The following is a 17,316-nucleotide window of genomic DNA, read 5'->3' on the forward strand; positions in this document are numbered from 1 at the left end:
TGAATATGCAATATGCATATATACATGTTAGTAAGAAACAAAAGCATTCACAAATATGTGTGTTAGTTCACATCTACTGAACTATATAACTGAGTCTATGAAATGGCTGAATTAAGTATTTTTGGATACTCAATTCTTTATCCTCAACATTAGGACTTCACCAACAGAGATTTGCCGTGAAGTGGCGGGGTGGCTCAAGAAATTGCAATTTTTTGCCAAAAATCTCATATTTATAATAAGTACAGTTGGAATTTTTAGTGCTGTAGTGCACATTTAGTGCTAGCTTTTTTGTTTTTTCTTCATTGAATTGGTCGGTGGTTGACCCCCACCTTGCTATGCACCCCAATTTGGGATGTATTCCACCTGTCTAGATTTTGCTGATTGGCGACTGTTCACATTCAGTCATCAGGCCCTGTCCACAGGTTATTTACTTCATGCAGCATTTGCTTGGACCTGTCCCGCCCACAGCCATGATTCAGTCATGGGTACGGGATTGAAATAGACCAGGTGAGTGCTGCTAAGAGCAGTTCTACTATTTCATATGTGAGGCCGTTTGGCACATTTTATAAAAATATTTTAGTGTTAGGACTACCCCCAACAGAGATTTGCCGTGAAGTGGCGGGGTGGCTCAAGAAATTGCAATTTTTTGCCAAAAATCTCACATTTATAATAAGTACAGTTGGAATTTTTAGTGCTGTAGTGCACATTTAGTGCTAGCTTTTTTGTTTTTTCTCCCACAGGAGTCACATGCAACGACGTCGCTAACGACGCCGGATATGCGTCACGAATTCCGTGACCCCAGCGATATCTCGTTAGCGATGTCTTTGCGTGTAACGGGGCCTTTAGTCGCCCATAGTGAAGATAAAAACCATGACACACAACATGTAATGACAAATAGAAGGTATTTAGATATGGAGGCCCACTGGGTTATCACAGCTCTGTAGAGTGGAAAAAGAGATTTATAGTGTCAGTATAGGACTCCAGCTTGGTATAGGTCCTGAAGCCTGCTCTGGAACGAAGGACTGCATGGCACTCCCTATTTATTCCCAGCTATGCCTGTTTCTGTTACTGTTAACTACTGTCATTGGGACATGTCTTAAGAAACGTGCATCTGTAATTATTAGACTTGTAACTTTCAAGATTATGTACAAACATCTGGTGTTTTACATCTACTGCTGTTTAAAAGTAAAATGTACTTTTGTAAGTCCATTGCTAACTCTCCTGTTTCCTCTCTACATAACCATCATGGGGTGCTCCACTTACCATCCAGCCATGAGGAGAAAGTAATTGCAGTCATCACCTCCACACTTTCACCCTCATGTTCCTGGTTGCAGACTGTGTGTCGGGGTGGTCTCCCAATAACAGAACTTATTGTGGAAAAAGAAATAGACCAGACCGTTTTGGAAAACTTTACTTTACTAAGGAAGTAGCGAGAACTTCTCCAAGTCACACGAAAGAACAGTAAGTGAAAATATAATACACATCTGGTCAGGATTTACCACAACCCCTGTGCTGCACAACTGTCATGGACCCAGAATGTTCCAGACGATAACTCAGCAATTTACCTAACCGGTGCTTCTGCTTAATGCAGCAGCCACTACGTTAATCTATGAAGAGCTGTGTAAATAGTGCACAAGTTAGCCCTTTGGTGGTGCAGCACAATGGTTCACAAACTTATATTATCTCTAATTTGCCTTTTTCCTCTTGCCCAAAGAGTCAATTCAACAGGAGGTTTGATTAAGAAAATGAAAAAAATCTCTTTTCTTTATTGTGAGTGCTTTGGTTGAGGTCACAGAGTTCTGTTCTCACAATATTCTAGCCTAACTAAGCACTTTTGACACCAAACTCTAAGGCCGCTTGCACGCTCTCGCCAAGTTCCTCACGGTCGTGCCTGAGCTCAGGACTTACGTTTCAAAGGGTCTAGCAGATCTCCAAGCTGGAATATAGTACTTGTCACATGTGGAGTGTATCAAAGGTCGAACAGCAACAAAGTCTTTATCTCTGGCTAACTGATATATTCTGGGGGGTTCACATGGAATTCGGCTGTTGTCAGTCCCAGAAATACTTTCTCACTGACAAAATGATGTTACTGGAACAAAGTGGTCAACAGCTAGTGCTTAGACACTCTCTGTTATTTCATGATGCAGAGTTCTTAAGAACTGGACGGAGCTCACTCTTTAATGTCTTCATGGTTTTAATTGTCCTTGGTAACCACCAGATCTACGAAAGAGTCTTTTTGCCAGAGCCTGGTGGCCGGAAGCCTACACTCACACATGCGCGGCCACTACTGATGACACTAGGGATCTGACCCATGCAAAATATGCATAACTCTGAATAAATTCCCTTTGCTGATACACACTGCAGTCTTAGCTGAATTCTGGCTAACATCTCCTTGCACTAAACCATTACCTTCCCTGCTGGCAGGATCAATACAAATTTATTATTTCCGATTACTTAGTGGTTTGAAATATAGGACCTCAATTTAAGATGATATTAAGTGTATTTTACATTGGGAAGAGAACTGAAAAGTCTGTGAAAACTACTTATAGCATATTATTATTGACAACTCAGCGCAATAAAAACAAATCCATTTACTTGTTCAATTCATGTTCAATATGAAAGGATGGTGAATGTTGATGGGTTTCACATGCACTGCTCTTCTACTAGTGTCATAATAAATTCTCTATGTCATATTATACTGTTGCATATACTTCACTATATCAGGCACTCGTACTCTGGTTTTGTGAAGGATAGCCAGTTAAATGAATAGATTCAGCATTTTTCACTATCAGTGGACTTAGCAATGTCTATAGAGCCAAAACAAGGAGGAAGAGTAAATTAAATTCTATAAATTTCTAAAGTATAGATGCTACCGAAGATAATCATAGTGAAATAAGAACCCTTTACAAGTTTTACCATATGAAATAAAAATCTGACTAGCACATCAAAACAGACAAATGTGAAAAGGTGCAAATTGAAAATGTAATGTACTGCTAAAAAATATACAGCTGTACTATGAAATGCTATGACATGCAAACATTAAATATGGGTGTTTTGGAACTGCATTACTGCTATTAAAAATACATTTTAAAACATGAGATACAATAAATGGCCAGGTTATGAGAGCTCAACAGCCAGTGACAAGACGTTTCTCTTTGTTGACTACTTAACCTAATATGCCTCTATCGGGGCTTAAAGCCTACAATTTTATGAACAAGCAGGAACCTGCATAACTTTAAATTGAAAAATGCCTCAATTTCAATTTAAGTAGGTTCCTTGTCGCTGGCTGTTGGGCTTATAAACTGGCCATTTTATGTGCTATGTGTCTCATATTTAAAACCTATTTTCAATAGCAGTAATGCAATTACAAACTTCCTATATTCAATGTTTGCATACCTTAGCATTTCAGAGTGGTGCTATATATGTTTTTAGAAGTCCTTTACTAGTTTTGCTATGGCACCCATTGTTGTGCCACTGACTAGAATATTGTTTTTTTTTATCTGAAAGTCAAATGAAAAATTAAAAAAGGATCCCAAGTATCCACTGTTCCATGATGTTTTTTTGTATGATTCATTTATAATTTATTACTTGTAAACACAAAAGAGGGCAAACATACTGAAAAATGACCCCAGCTCTCTAATGTCACCTAATTAAGGTAGCCTATAAGTTATTGGTGACCTTATAGTGAGACTTGCCACATGACTTAGGATATTTAGTAAAACCAAAATCTTATTCAGATGGAAATGACCTACAGTGCTGGCCAAATGTATTGGCACCCTTGCAATACTGTCAGATAATATTCAGTTTCTTCTTGAAAATTATTGCAATCACAAATTATTTGGTATTATTATCTTCATTTAATTTGTCTTCAATGAAAAAAAAATTATCATAAAGCCAAATTGGATATAATTCCACACCAAACATAAAAAAGGGGGTGGACAAAAGTATTGTCACTGTTTGAAAAATCATGTGATGCTTCTCTAATTTGTGTAATTAACAGCACCTGTAACTTACCTGTGGCACCTAACAGGTGTTGGCAATAACTAAATCACACTTGCAGCCAGTTGACATGAATTAAAGTTGACTCAACCTCTGTCCTGTGTCCTTGTGTGTACCACATTGAGCATGGAGAAAAGAAAGAAGACCAAAGAACTGTCTGAGGACTTGAGAATCCAAATTGTGAGGAAGCATGATCAATCTCAAGGCTACAAGTCCATCTCCAAAGACCTGAAAGTTTCTGTGTCTACGATGCGCAGTGTCATCAAGAAGTTTAAAGCCCATGGCACTCTGGCTAACCTCCCTAGATGTGGAAGGAAAAGAAAAATTGACGAGAGATTTCAACGCAAGATTGTGCGGATGGTGGATAAAGAGCCTCGACTAACATCCAAACAAGTTCAAGCTGCCCTGCAGTCCAAGGGTACAACAGTGTCAACCCGTACTATCCGTCGGCGTCTGAATGAAAAGGAACTGTATGGTAGGATACCCAGGCAGACCCCACTTCTTACCCCAAGACATAAAAAAACCAGGCTGGAGTTTGCCAACACTTACCTGAGAAAGCCTAAAACGTTTTGGAAGAATTTCCTCTAGTCAGATGAGACAAAAGTAGAGCTTTTTGGGAAAAGCCATCAACATAGAGTTTACATAAAAAAAAGAGCCATTCAAAGAAAAGAACATGGTCCCTACAGTCAAACATGGCGGAGGTTCCCTGATGTTTTGGGGTTGATTTGCTGCCTCTGGCACTTGACTGCTTGACCGTGTGCATGGCATTATGAAGTCTGAAGACTACCAACAAATTTTGCAGTATAATGTAGGGCCCAGTGTGAGAAAGCTGGGTCTTCCTCAGAGGTCATGGGTCTTCCAGCAGGACAATGACCCAAAACACACTTCAAAAAGCACTAGAAAATGGTTTGTTAGAAAGCACTGGAGACTACTAAAGTGTCCAGCAATGAGTCCAGACCTGAATCCCATAGAACACCTGTGGAGAGATGTCAAAATGGCAGTTTGGAGAAGGCACCCTTCAAATCTCAGGGACCTGGAGCAGTTTGCCAAAGAAGAATGGTCTAAAATTCCAGCAGAGCATTGTAAGAAACTCATTGATGGTTACCGGAAGCGGTTGTTCTCAGTTATTTTGGCTAAAGGTTGTGCAACCAAGTATTAGGCTAAGGGTGCCAATACTTTTGTCTGGCCCATTTTTGGAGTTTTGTGTGAAATGATCAATGATTTGATTTTTGTTTCATTCTCTTTTGTGTTTTTTCATTGCAAGCAAAACAAATGAAGATAATAATATCAAAGAATTTGTGATTGGAATAATTTTCAAGAAGAAACTGAGTATTATCTGACAGAATTGTAGGGGTGCCAATACTTTTGGCCAGCACTGTATGTATGCAGAAAGTTGTTTTGAGGATTCTTACTCCTTGTTACTACAAAGTAGGAAAACGGTTGGAAAGCCTATTACAAGCTCAGGAGCCCGAAAACACCCATTTACAATAGGAAATCTTTTCACTTTTGCAGAAGATACTAGTTTGGTGGAATGTCCTAAGCCATGGGGAAAGGCTTACTATAGTCTACATTGACTAAGGGCTGGTTCACACTAAGCGACAGCGACAACGAGGTCGCTGTTACGTCACCATTTTCTGTGACGTAACAGCGACCTTGTAAGTCGCTGTTATGATCGCTGCTTAGCTGTCAAACACAGCAGCCGAAGCAGCGATCATAACCGCGAGAGCAGGGAGCCGCGCACACTGCTTAGCGCTGGCTCCCTGCTCTCCTAGCTACAGTACACATTGGGTTAATTAACCCGATGTGTACTGCAGCTACAAGTGCAGAGAGCCGGAGCCGGCAGCACAGGCAGCGTGAGAGCTGCGGAGGCTGGTAACTAAGGTAAATATCGGGTAACCACCTTGGTTACCCGATGTTTACCTTGGTTACAGCTTACTGCAGCTGCCAGACGCTGGCTCCTGCTCCCTGCTCGCTTCATTTCGTCGCTCTCTCGCTGTCACACACAGCGATCTGTGTGTCACAGCGGGAGAGCGCCTTTGAAGAAAACGAACCAGGGCTGTGTGTAACGAGCAGCGATCTCGCAGCAGGGGCCAGATCGCTGCTCAGTGTCACACACAGCGAGATCGCTAATGAGGTCACTGTTGCGTCACCAAAACCGTGCCGTAGCAGCGATTTCGGTAGCGATCTCGCTATGTGTGAAGCACCCCTTAAAGTATGGCTATCTTGAATAAATAGGACTAGAGAGACAGCTTTCTTCCTTTTGGAAGAGATTATTTGCTCACCTTTTTCTTCTAGAGCATAGCTAGGCCTCTAAATCTTCCCTCACCAGCTTGATACTCTTCCTGAGGAGAAACCCTACTCACCTTATGTATAAATCTAAGAAAAGTTATGTTATGTTATAAATCTAAGAAAAGCTAAGTTATGTGTAACCTCCAATTTATGGGCAGACAGGAACCTACAAACTGCTGGCTGTTGGGCTCACATAAAACTGGCCATTTTGTGTGCTACGTTTTCTCAATTTTTTTATTTCTATATTCCTATATTCATTGTTCCTGTCAACCCATAAATTGAAAGGGGTTTTTTTAACCCAAAGAGAGGCATTAGAGTAGGCAGGGACCCAACAATAAGAGGTCTATCTTCCTATATTCATTGTTACACAAATCTTAGCACTACAGGGTGCAATAGTCTCTTTTCTATGTATAACTGTACATACACTAAATTAAAACAGTCCTAATTACAGATACATCTTCCAGATACATTAAGTGTAAATTCATATTATGATTTCGTTAGATAATCTATATGACAATACCAGAATCATAAACTATTACAAAAATAGCCATAGTGAAATGATGGGGTCACAGGCTCTGCATATAAATATCTTGTGGTTGGGAATTTGTGGGTTCATCTTGACACTAGCCAGCATGAGAATGTTATCACAAAGAGGTTTTAGTGTGGCCCAGCAGTGACACTTCACTGGAAAGAGCTGAGTAAGGAGCTGACAAAGGTGCAACCCATATAAAGGAACACAGTCATTTTAAAGGAAGCTGCTAGAATGGCCCAGTCAATCACCTGACCTGAATCCAATAGAGAATTTATGGAGGGAACTAAAGCTCAGAGTTCATAGAAGGAGCCAACATAACCTTCAGGATTTGAAGAGTGTTCGTGTGGAAGAATGGCCCAAAATCGCACCTGAGCAATGCATGTGACTGGTTTCTCCAGAGTAGGAGGTATCTTGAAGCTGTCATCACCAACAAAGGCTTTTATACGAAGTATAAAATACATTTCTGTAAGCGTGTGTAAAGGGAACCTGACAGCAGATTTGGGGCCTATAAGCTGTGGCCACTACCACTGGGCTCTTATATACAGCATTCTAACATACTGCATATAAGAGCCAAGGCCGCTGTGTAGAACATAAAAGGCACTTTATAATACTCACCTAAAACGGTTGCTGCAGTGGGCCATATGGGCGTCTCCATTCTCCAGTGACGCCACTTCCTCTTTTGGCCATCTTCGTCCTCCTTCTGAAACCTGTGACGCGTCCTACGTCATACACACTCGCCGGTCCCGCGCAGGCGCACTACAATACTTTGATCTGCCCTGCTCAGGGCAGATCAAATTGTGCCTGCTCAGGACCTCAATGCCGGCTAGTGTGGATGACGTAGGATGTGTCATGCACCCCAGCTACAAAAGAAAAAACCAAGGAGAAAATTGTAGAAAAAATACCCTGACTATAAATAAATAAATTGCAAGTGCTTAATAAACAGGGTACTTAGTATATACATTTTTGCAAAAAGGTAAGAAGCTGTCTCACCTCGTCACGGTGTACCCATCTGAGACAGTCCCTAACCTACTAAAGTTAAAAACATATTCTGTACCTGACTAGTGTCATGTCAAAACTTCAATATGGATGGTAAAGTGGTTAGCTGGGTCCCAGATTAAATACACAGCAAAAAGTGAGAAGCAGGTAATTGTTCAGCCTCAGTATCAGGAGGGCTGCACCCCCAACTTGCATTAAAGCAAGATAACAGACAAAAAAACAAAAAAACTAAGCTGTGACAAATGTTCAATAAACATGCAACATTACAAGCATGTGAATTGCAGCCTCAAGACTAGAAAAAACCAAGGAGAAAATTGTAGAAAAAATACCCTGACTATAAATAAATAAATTGCAAGTGCTTAATAAACAGGGTACTTAGTATATACATTTTTGCAAAAAGGTAAGAAGCTGTCTCACCTCGTCACGGTGTACCCATCTGAGACAGTCCCTAACCTACTAAAGTTAAAAACATATTCTGTACCTGACTAGTTACAAAAGAAGGACGACAAAGATGACCGAAAGAGGAGGCGCCGACACCGGAGAGCGGAGACGCCCATCGGACCAGTCTGCACTGTACCGACCGTTAGGTAAGTATTATAAAGTGTTTTTTATGTTAAACACAGCGGCCTGGGCTCTTGTATACAGCATGTTAGAATACGGTATATAAGAGCCCACTGGTGGTGGCCGCAGCTTATAGGCCGAAAAACTGGTGACAGATTCCCTTTAATACTTTTTTACCTGTGTCAATTCTTATTCTTACACATCACTAAACTTATGGACATCATGGTCTGATTTCTTTGCCTGTGTGGATTGTTACCAACATCTGGTGAGGAATTCATGTCAATAGTGTCTTTAGAAATAGATTTGCTTAGAAAATTGGTGACATTTCCATGCTTATTTCACCCTCTGTATATGCAGAACATGAAAGATTCTGCCTACTTCCAAGTAATTGGTGACTTGGTCTTTTGACATCAATGTTGCACACTCTTTATAAAATAGAATAGAAGTCTGGATTAAATATACAAATTCTTCTTTCTTGTGTTCAGATAAAGGGCCTTACACAGCAAGCAGTGGATGCATGAATAGCATAACCAACGCGTTTCAGCTGTGCTTAGCACCCCTAATCATGACCATGTGTAATGTGCTATATCTGAACAAAATAAAGATTAATTTTTATGTTTGAGCCAGACTTCTATTCCATTTTTGGACTCTATTGGCTATAGCGAACTGTTGTCTGAGCTCCACATCGAACATATTGCCAATATGTTAAGCTGGACTTTACAGTTTACACTCTTTATAAACTGTGTTAGGCCACATTCAGAATTCCATTTTTCATTAATAAAATAAGTACTCATAATCTATGGGGCTGTTCACATGTCCATGTTTTGGGGTTTTTTGCATAACCGTGTGTCTGCCACAAAATCACAGAAACAAACAGGAATCTGGGAAAACGAGGCTCAATCTGCGCTGCTGTGAATAAGATGATGGTCCAATCCGAAGTATAGGAGAAATGGTGCTTTATTGACGTGTTTCAAAGGGATTCTCCACTTCTTCCTCCGAATAGGCACCAAATTCCAATAGGCAGAATTAGAATTTTACAGCATCTCTACTGCTCTTTACTAACCCATGACCTTGGTTGTCCATGGCTTCATATTAATAGGTGTGGTAGCCAGTGCCTGTAATATAGGGTTCGGCATACCTAGATTGATGACAAAAACAGGACTATTTGAGGCAGAGAGGGATGCCATTACCCTATCCTTACCACACAAGATTGGATCTGGCAGTAAAGGGTTAGACTGCTTTCACATATCAGTTTTTTGCCATCAGGCACAATCCGGAAAAAACCTGAAAAAACGGATCCGGCGTCTGTTGCCGCCAGATCTGTTTTTTCCCCATAGACGTCTATTAGCGCCGGATTGTGTCGGATGGCCTTGCGTTCCATCCGGCTTTTGCTTGTCCGGCGGCCCAATGTGACGCTGAAAGGAAAGTTTGTCTCCGGCGAAAAACCGTGTCGCGCCGGACAGTGTGTTTTATAATGGACGCCTATGGACGCTGGATCTGGCGTAATGCGGCAAAAAAAAAAACGGTGAAAAACGGATCAGTTCCTTGAGTTTTTTGACGGATCCTTTGTGATACTGAGTATGCTCAGTTCAAAAAAACGGATCCGGCGGTTGTATCCATTTTTTTGAACTGAGCATGCTCAGTATCACAACAGATCCATCAAAAAACTCAAGGAACTGATCCGTTTTTTTTGCTGGATCCGTCGCATCAGTTTTTTCGCTGGATCGTGCCTGATGCCAAAAAACTGATGTGTGAAAGCAGCCTTAAGGGGGCTTTACACGCTGCGACATCGCTAATTCGGAGTCGTTGGGGTCACGGAATTCGTGACGCACATCCGGCCACATTAGCGATGCCGTTGCGTGTGTCACCGATATGCGATTTTGCATCGTTGCAAAAACGTGCAAAATCGCTAATCGGCGACATGGGGATCCATTCTTAAAAATCGTTACTGCAGCAGTAACGAAGTTGTTCCTCGTTCCTGCGGCAGCACACATCGCTGCATGTGACGCCGCAGGAACGAGGAAGCTCTCCTTACCTGCCTCCCGGCTGCTATGCAGAAGGAAGGAGGTGGGCGGGATGTTACGCCCCGCTCATCTCCGCCCCTCCGCTGCTATTGGGCGGCGGTTCAGTGATGCTTCAGTGACGTCGCTGTGATGCCGCACGGACCGCCCCCTTAGAAAGGAGGCTGTTCGCCGGTCACAGCGACGTCGCCGGACAGGTAAGTACGTGTGACGGCTCTGGGCGATGTTGTGCGGCACGGGCAGCGATTTGCCTGTGTCGCGCAACAGATGGGGGCGGGTACCCACACTAGCGATATCGGGACCGATATCGCAGTGTGTAAAGTAGCCTTTAGACAGAAAGAAGTCATTAATATAAATTATTAATAATAATTAAATTATTAATAACAGACATTAACTGAGCAAATATTTGTAAGCAAACTAGGAATTTTGGAATAATTTTAAAATTTGGGCATGAAAGTGGAAATGAGGTGACAAAAGGTTTCCTATTCCTAAATGTACCTATAGTTTATACCTAGTTTGTCAGTGTATGGTCCTACCGCTTCACGTACATTTCTTATCTGCCAATGTCCATGGTGCTGAAACGAAGCCCTGACCTCAGCTTTATCTTTCTTCATGAAAATCAGCATTTTGCTTTTTCTCTCTTGCAGTTTGTACATAGTTACTGTGGGTGGAAAAAAGGGGTTAGTGTACAAATCAATTTCAAGTTACATGATTTGTCTCCAGGCCATTCACATTTATTTTGTAAAATTACAGAGGATCAAAGCAATCTTAATCAAGAGTTCTTTCTCTCTCCCCAAATTCCTGTTTAAAAGCTAAATATAAGCACTAAACTAAGCCAGCGTTTAGGGAGGAGCACATGAATACTTAGAAGAATGATCGAAAAGTATCTGTATTTCAAGTGAATTGATAAAAAACAGGTTTTCCGTTAATATTTATTTTAGGCTACAAGGATCATAAATCACAAATGGTTTCCTCATAACCCCCTGATCTACCACCAGCACTCACACTGAATGTTTACAGGCTGCAGCATTCACATACTGACTACACTGCACATAACCACTGCAGCCAATCATTGGGCTCATCATCTTATTCCATCTACATGGAGAGCCTAGTGATGGGCTGCAGCGGTTATGTGCACTGTAGTCATGATGCAGCCTGTAAATAATCACTGAGCGCAGTGGTGGAGAGCTGCTGAAGGAGTGGGGTGAATAAGACCTGTTTCTTATTTTTAACTCTTGGAAGCCAAGCCAACAAATATTAACATAATATACTTATAAGCAACAAACAGCAGGAGGATTTTTTTTTCTTTACCCATTTATCAACATTTCTAGTTTTTCCAAAGGTATAATACATTTTAGCAGATTGTTTTTTTTAAAGGAATCCTTAGTAAATATATTTATTAACTATCTACAGAATAGGTCATGTGTCTCTCTATTGGAGTGTTGGAGACATCTGTGCCGCCCCCGTGCCAGCAGCCGGGCTGCTCGGATCCATATCCACAGTGTGGCTCGAGAGATTCTACCGGCCCCGGGGGTCGCGCGGACACTTCAAATAAATGGGGACGTATTTTTGCGGGATTTGCCGTAAACTGTCTGTGACGCCAGCCACGGTATGTGGTGAAGTGTGGCACCCCCGCTGCTGTTGTGGAATACCTGGGGGCGATGGGATGGTAGCTGGATGTTAACCCCTCCGTGCGTAGGGATGGATGCCCCGGGGCCCAGTGTCTCTGTGCTGAGGGTGACGATTGCAGGGGCCGGCGCACCCAGTCAGACCGAGGGATGTTAGTTTACTCACGATTAAATAAATCAGACAAGTCCAATGGTAAACCAAGGTGATGGTGGCCGGCCGCCGCGACCGGGTGTATTCGGGTCCCACACCCGGGCCGATGGTCTGTGTCACTTTCCTCTGCACTACTGTGAGTTCTCTTTGGGCTCTCCGGTATGGAACATGAAAGCCCTCTCCTAGAACTACGGGTGGGAGCCTTGCCCACTGACGCTGGCCCTTGGGATCTACCGGGCCCTGGCAGATGCCCTATCCCCTGCGGTGGGCTGTTGTCTGCTTTTGGGACTTTGGTTGGGATATGACCTATAATCCTACCCTCAATTGGTTAATTAGCAAGGCTGTTGGTTCCGCGGTCCTGGCTTTAGGGTCCAAGTACCCCCTCTGTGCACGGTTTTCGGGGTCGGTTCTCCGGTGTCGGTATCGGCGGGCTCCTACCCTGTCCCGGTCCATATCGGATCTCTGGCAGCCATCTTCCCGTCTCCTATTTGACACGGACCACCGTCTGCCACCTAGCCAGCACGCCGGGGCTCCAATCCCGACGACTTTCCACTCTGGCTTGAACTCCCACTCCTCTCAATTACTCCACTCCAAACTGCTTCCACTCAAGACAAGACTGACAGACTGTACTTTTCCCGCCCCGGGTTCTCCAGACCCCTAGGTGAGCGTTCTCCATCCGCCTGGTCCCGCTCACTGGTGTGCCTGTCCTACCCTGGGGGGTGTGACTAGGGTTTCAGGTCGGCTGTATATAACCCTTTGTGGGATGGTGTTATGCGGGGGCCTATACTGTGTGACTACCTGGCTGTGCCAGGGCGTCACACATCAGTCCCATAGAAATGCATGGAGCGATGGATGAGTGTGAGGGGGCTTTGTTTTCTGAATCCCTGCACATCATAATGGTTGGATCCCCAATGTTAATAAATGTATTCCCTATCCTGTGGACAGCTAATTAATGTATTAAAGGGATTTTCCCACAAACAAAGTTAATTTTAAAGTTTATTTTAGTCAATAGATTTTAGAATAATAATAATTTCCACAAGTGGGTGTGTTTAAAAAACAATGTTCCTGTGCTGAGATAATCTTATATATGTGTCCCTGTTATGTACTGTGTAATGGCCATGTCTGACCGCACAGGGACACAGTCTGATCAAGCCACATCTTGGGCAGGGGAGGACACCAGAGAGTATACAGATATTACAGCATGGGATTGCAAATGATTCTTTCCTTTAGGTAAAACAATTTTCAAAAACAGACAGGAAAATGTTTACCTCAAAGAAATAATTCTTTTAGATCCAGTGTTGTAATGTTTGTATAGTTTTTTTTACATCCTCCCCTGCCCCAAGGCTATGGTATGATCAGACCATGTCCCTGTACGGTCAGACACGGCCATTACATAGTATATAGCAGGGGCACAGATATAAGATTATCCCAGCACAGGAACATTTTTTTTTAAACACATCCAATTGTGAAACCTATCATTATTCAAAGATCTATGGATTAAAATGAACTTTAACATTATTTTTGTTTGTGGGGAATACCCCTTTAAACCATTCTAAATAAATAAGGAAATCACAGATCACAGAACATCTCACAAGCACACATAGAGCAGTCTGCATAGATCACAAGGTGAGACTCAGGTAATCAGTAATCTCCCTATACTACAGGGCACACATAGAGCAGGCTCCATAGATCACAAAGTGAGACTCAGGTTATCAGTAATCTCCCTATACTACAGAGCACACATAGAGCAGGCTCCATAGATCACAAAGTGAGACTCAGGTTATCAGTAATCTCCCTATACTACAGAGCACACATATAGCAGGCTGCATAGATCACAAAGTGAGACTCAGGTAATCAGTAATCTCCCTATACTACAGGGCACACATAGAGTAGGCTCCATAGATCACAAAGTGAGACTCAGGTTATCAGTAATCTCCCTATACTACAGAGCACACATATAGCAGGCTGCATAGATCACAAAGTGAGTCTCAGGTTATCAGTAATCTCCCTATACTACAGAGCACACATATAGCAGGCTGCATAGATCACAAAGTGAGACTCAGGTTATCAGTAATCTCCCTATACTACAGGGCACACATATAGCAGGCTGCATAGATCACAAAGTGAGACTCAGGTAATCAGTAATCTCACTATACTACAGGGCACACATAGAGTTGGCTCCATAGATCACAAAGTGAGACTCAGGTTATCAGTAATCTCCCTATACTACAGAGCACACATATAGCAGGCTGCATAGATCACAAAGTGAGACTCAGGTAATCAGTAATCTCACTATACTACAGGGCACACATATAGCAGGCTGCATAGATCACAAAGTGAGACTCAGGTAATCAGTAATCTCCCTATACTACAGGGCACACATAGAGCAGGCTGCATAGATCACAAGGTGAGACTCAGGTAATCAGTAATCTCACTATACTACAGAGCACACATAGAGCAGGCTCCATAGATCACAAAGTGAGACTCAGGTAATCAGTAATCTCCCTATACTACAGGGCACACATAGAGCAGGCTCCATAGATCACAAGGTGAGACTCAGGTAATCAGTAATCTCCCTATACTACAGGGCACACATAGAGCAGGCTCCATAGATCACAAGGTGAGACTCAGGTAATCAGTAATCTCCCTATACTACAGGGCACACATAGAGCAGGCTCCATAGATCACAAAGTGAGACTCAGGTTATCAGTAATCTCCCTATACTACAGAGCACACATAGAGCAGGCTCCATAGATCACAAAGTGAGACTCAGGTTATCAGTAATCTCCCTATACTACAGAGCACACATATAGCAGGCTGCATAGATCACAAAGTGAGACTCAGGTTATCAGTAATCTCCCTATACTACAGGGCACACATATAGCAGGCTGCATAGATCACAAAGTGAGACTCAGGTAATCAGTAATCTCACTATACTACAGGGCACACATATAGCAGGCTGCATAGATCACAAAGTGAGTCTCAGGTTATCAGTAATCTCCCTATACTACAGGGCACACAAAGAGCAGGCTCCATAGATCACAAAGTGAGACTCAGGTTATCAGTAATCTCCCTATACTACAGAGCACACATATAGCAGGCTGCATAGATCACAAAGTGAGTCTCAGGTTATCAGTAATCTCCCTATACTACAGAGCACACATATAGCAGGCTGCATAGATCACAAAGTGAGTCTCAGGTTATCAGTAATCTCCCTATACTACAGAGCACACATATAGCAGGCTGCATAGATCACAAAGTGAGACTCAGGTAATCAGTAATCTCCCTATACTACAGGGCACACATAGAGCAGGCTCCATAGATCACAAAGGAGGCTTCTAAAGCTTAGAGATTTAAACAAAAGGTATTCACACTATATTCACACAAGCAAAACTCCTAATAATCCATTTTGTATTATTATTACTATTAATACTTATTATAGCATTAATTTTAATACAGTTTAAAATAATAATAATAATAATAATATTAATAATAATATACCATTGATTGCATTTATTGTAACTACTCATCTATCCCTTTATCTCTCACTGTCCCTAACTATCTAGAAAAAAAATTATAACAAAGCAGCAAAAAAAGAATCTTAGAATGTGGGTGCAAAGCTTTATGTACATCTACCCTTTAAGTCCAATTTAATGTAGATAGAAAATAATAAGCAGCACTCCCAGTAAAGTGGAAAAGTGCAGGACCCTTTATTAGCCCATGTGGCAACTTTTCGGTTCCACAAAAGAACATTTTTAAAGCCAAAAGGTATCTGCCAATGTATTATCTCACTCTTTCCCTATGTAAAATATCTCTTTTATGAAAGTAAGATACTGTTCACTGTATCTAACACAGCATTTCTCTTTATTTAATATATATCTATCATCTGTTAAAATAATATATCTATATTCAATGCCCTAGTATTTAAAACAAATATATATATATATATATATATATATATACATATCAAAAACACACACATTTAATATTGTACATATGTATACATCACACACACATACAATATTGTACATATCTATATACATCACACACATGTAATGTTGTGTATATATATATGTGTGTGTGTGTGTGTGTGTGTATATATATATATATATATATATATATATATATATATATATATATATCACCCACACATAATATTGTACATATGTATATACATCACACATATACATATAATATTGTACATGTCTATGTCACACACAAACATATAATATTGGTCATACATTACACACATACCATTGTACTATATATATATATATATATACACACACACACACACACTCGGTGGGCTTCTCCCCGTTAGCCATCCCGTCACATGGCCGCCGGTGGAGCCCCCTTTCCCCGGACTATCACTATGGCAGTTAGTGGCAGCTGGGCGGCGCAGGCGCAGTCCGCCTGGACCTATTCTTGGCATACTGGCTGTAAGATGAGTGAAGAAGCAGGTGGGGAGAGGGAGCGGGACTCTGCTGCACACCAGCTCTGTCATAGCTCACTTTAAGAGTGGCAAGCCACAGAGACAGCCCTGGATCTATTGCCAGGTGAGCCAGGATGATGGCTATGAACAGTAAGCAGCCCTTCTCCATGCACCCCATCCTGCAGGAGCCCAAGTACTCCAGCCTGCACTCCAGCACAGAGGCCATGCGCAGGGTTTGCCTGCCAGCCCCCCAGGTATGGGCATCAGCCACAATTACTTACTGCTTTAAGGCACATTTTCTGACAGGCTTAATGTTTTTTTCATGTCATCAGAACAATCGCAGATCTGTGAAGCTTCCTCCCTCTCCCTTGCTCCCTCAGTACCTCTCCCCCTCTCTTGTCTCAGATCCACATGTCTATCCAAGCAAAGCTTCTGCCTTCATATTAATTTTTATGACCTGAGCTTTGAGGAGGAATCTGTGTGCTTGAAAATGTTTTTTAATCCTGAGTTGACAGTATTCCCCACTGACACCAATATGTGCATTCTTGCTTGCAGCTCCAGGGCAATATATTTGGAGGCTTTGATGAGAGTTTGCTGGCCCGTGCTGAAGCTCTGGCGGCTGTGGATATTGTCTCACACGGCAAGAACCATCCCTTCAAACCAGACATAACCTACCATACCATGAGCAGTGTCCCATGCACTTCTAC

General features: G+C 42.1%; 1 protein-coding gene and 1 long non-coding RNA gene across 3 annotated transcripts in view; one reads left to right on the forward strand and one right to left on the reverse strand.

The window, feature by feature from the left end:
- Positions 1-17,316, reverse strand: part of LOC142303331 (uncharacterized) — a 160,329-nt gene that overhangs the window by 141,855 nt on the left and 1,158 nt on the right. The gene's annotated exons all lie outside the window — the stretch shown is intronic.
- POU4F3 (POU class 4 homeobox 3) overlaps positions 16,606-17,316 on the forward strand; it is a 2,482-nt gene continuing 1,771 nt past the window's right edge. The window contains exons 1-2 of the mRNA XM_075344604.1: positions 16,606-16,863; positions 17,165-17,316. The exon at positions 17,165-17,316 is cut by the window's right edge and continues 1,771 nt beyond it. Coding sequence (XP_075200719.1) covers positions 16,744-16,863; positions 17,165-17,316 — 272 coding nt within the window. The 5' untranslated portion in view covers positions 16,606-16,743. The remainder of the gene's footprint in view (positions 16,864-17,164) is intronic.

The sequence above is a fragment of the Anomaloglossus baeobatrachus genome, chromosome 4, assembly GCF_048569485.1.
Source record: "Anomaloglossus baeobatrachus isolate aAnoBae1 chromosome 4, aAnoBae1.hap1, whole genome shotgun sequence".
In the NCBI taxonomy this organism is placed as follows: Eukaryota; Metazoa; Chordata; class Amphibia; order Anura; family Aromobatidae; genus Anomaloglossus; species Anomaloglossus baeobatrachus.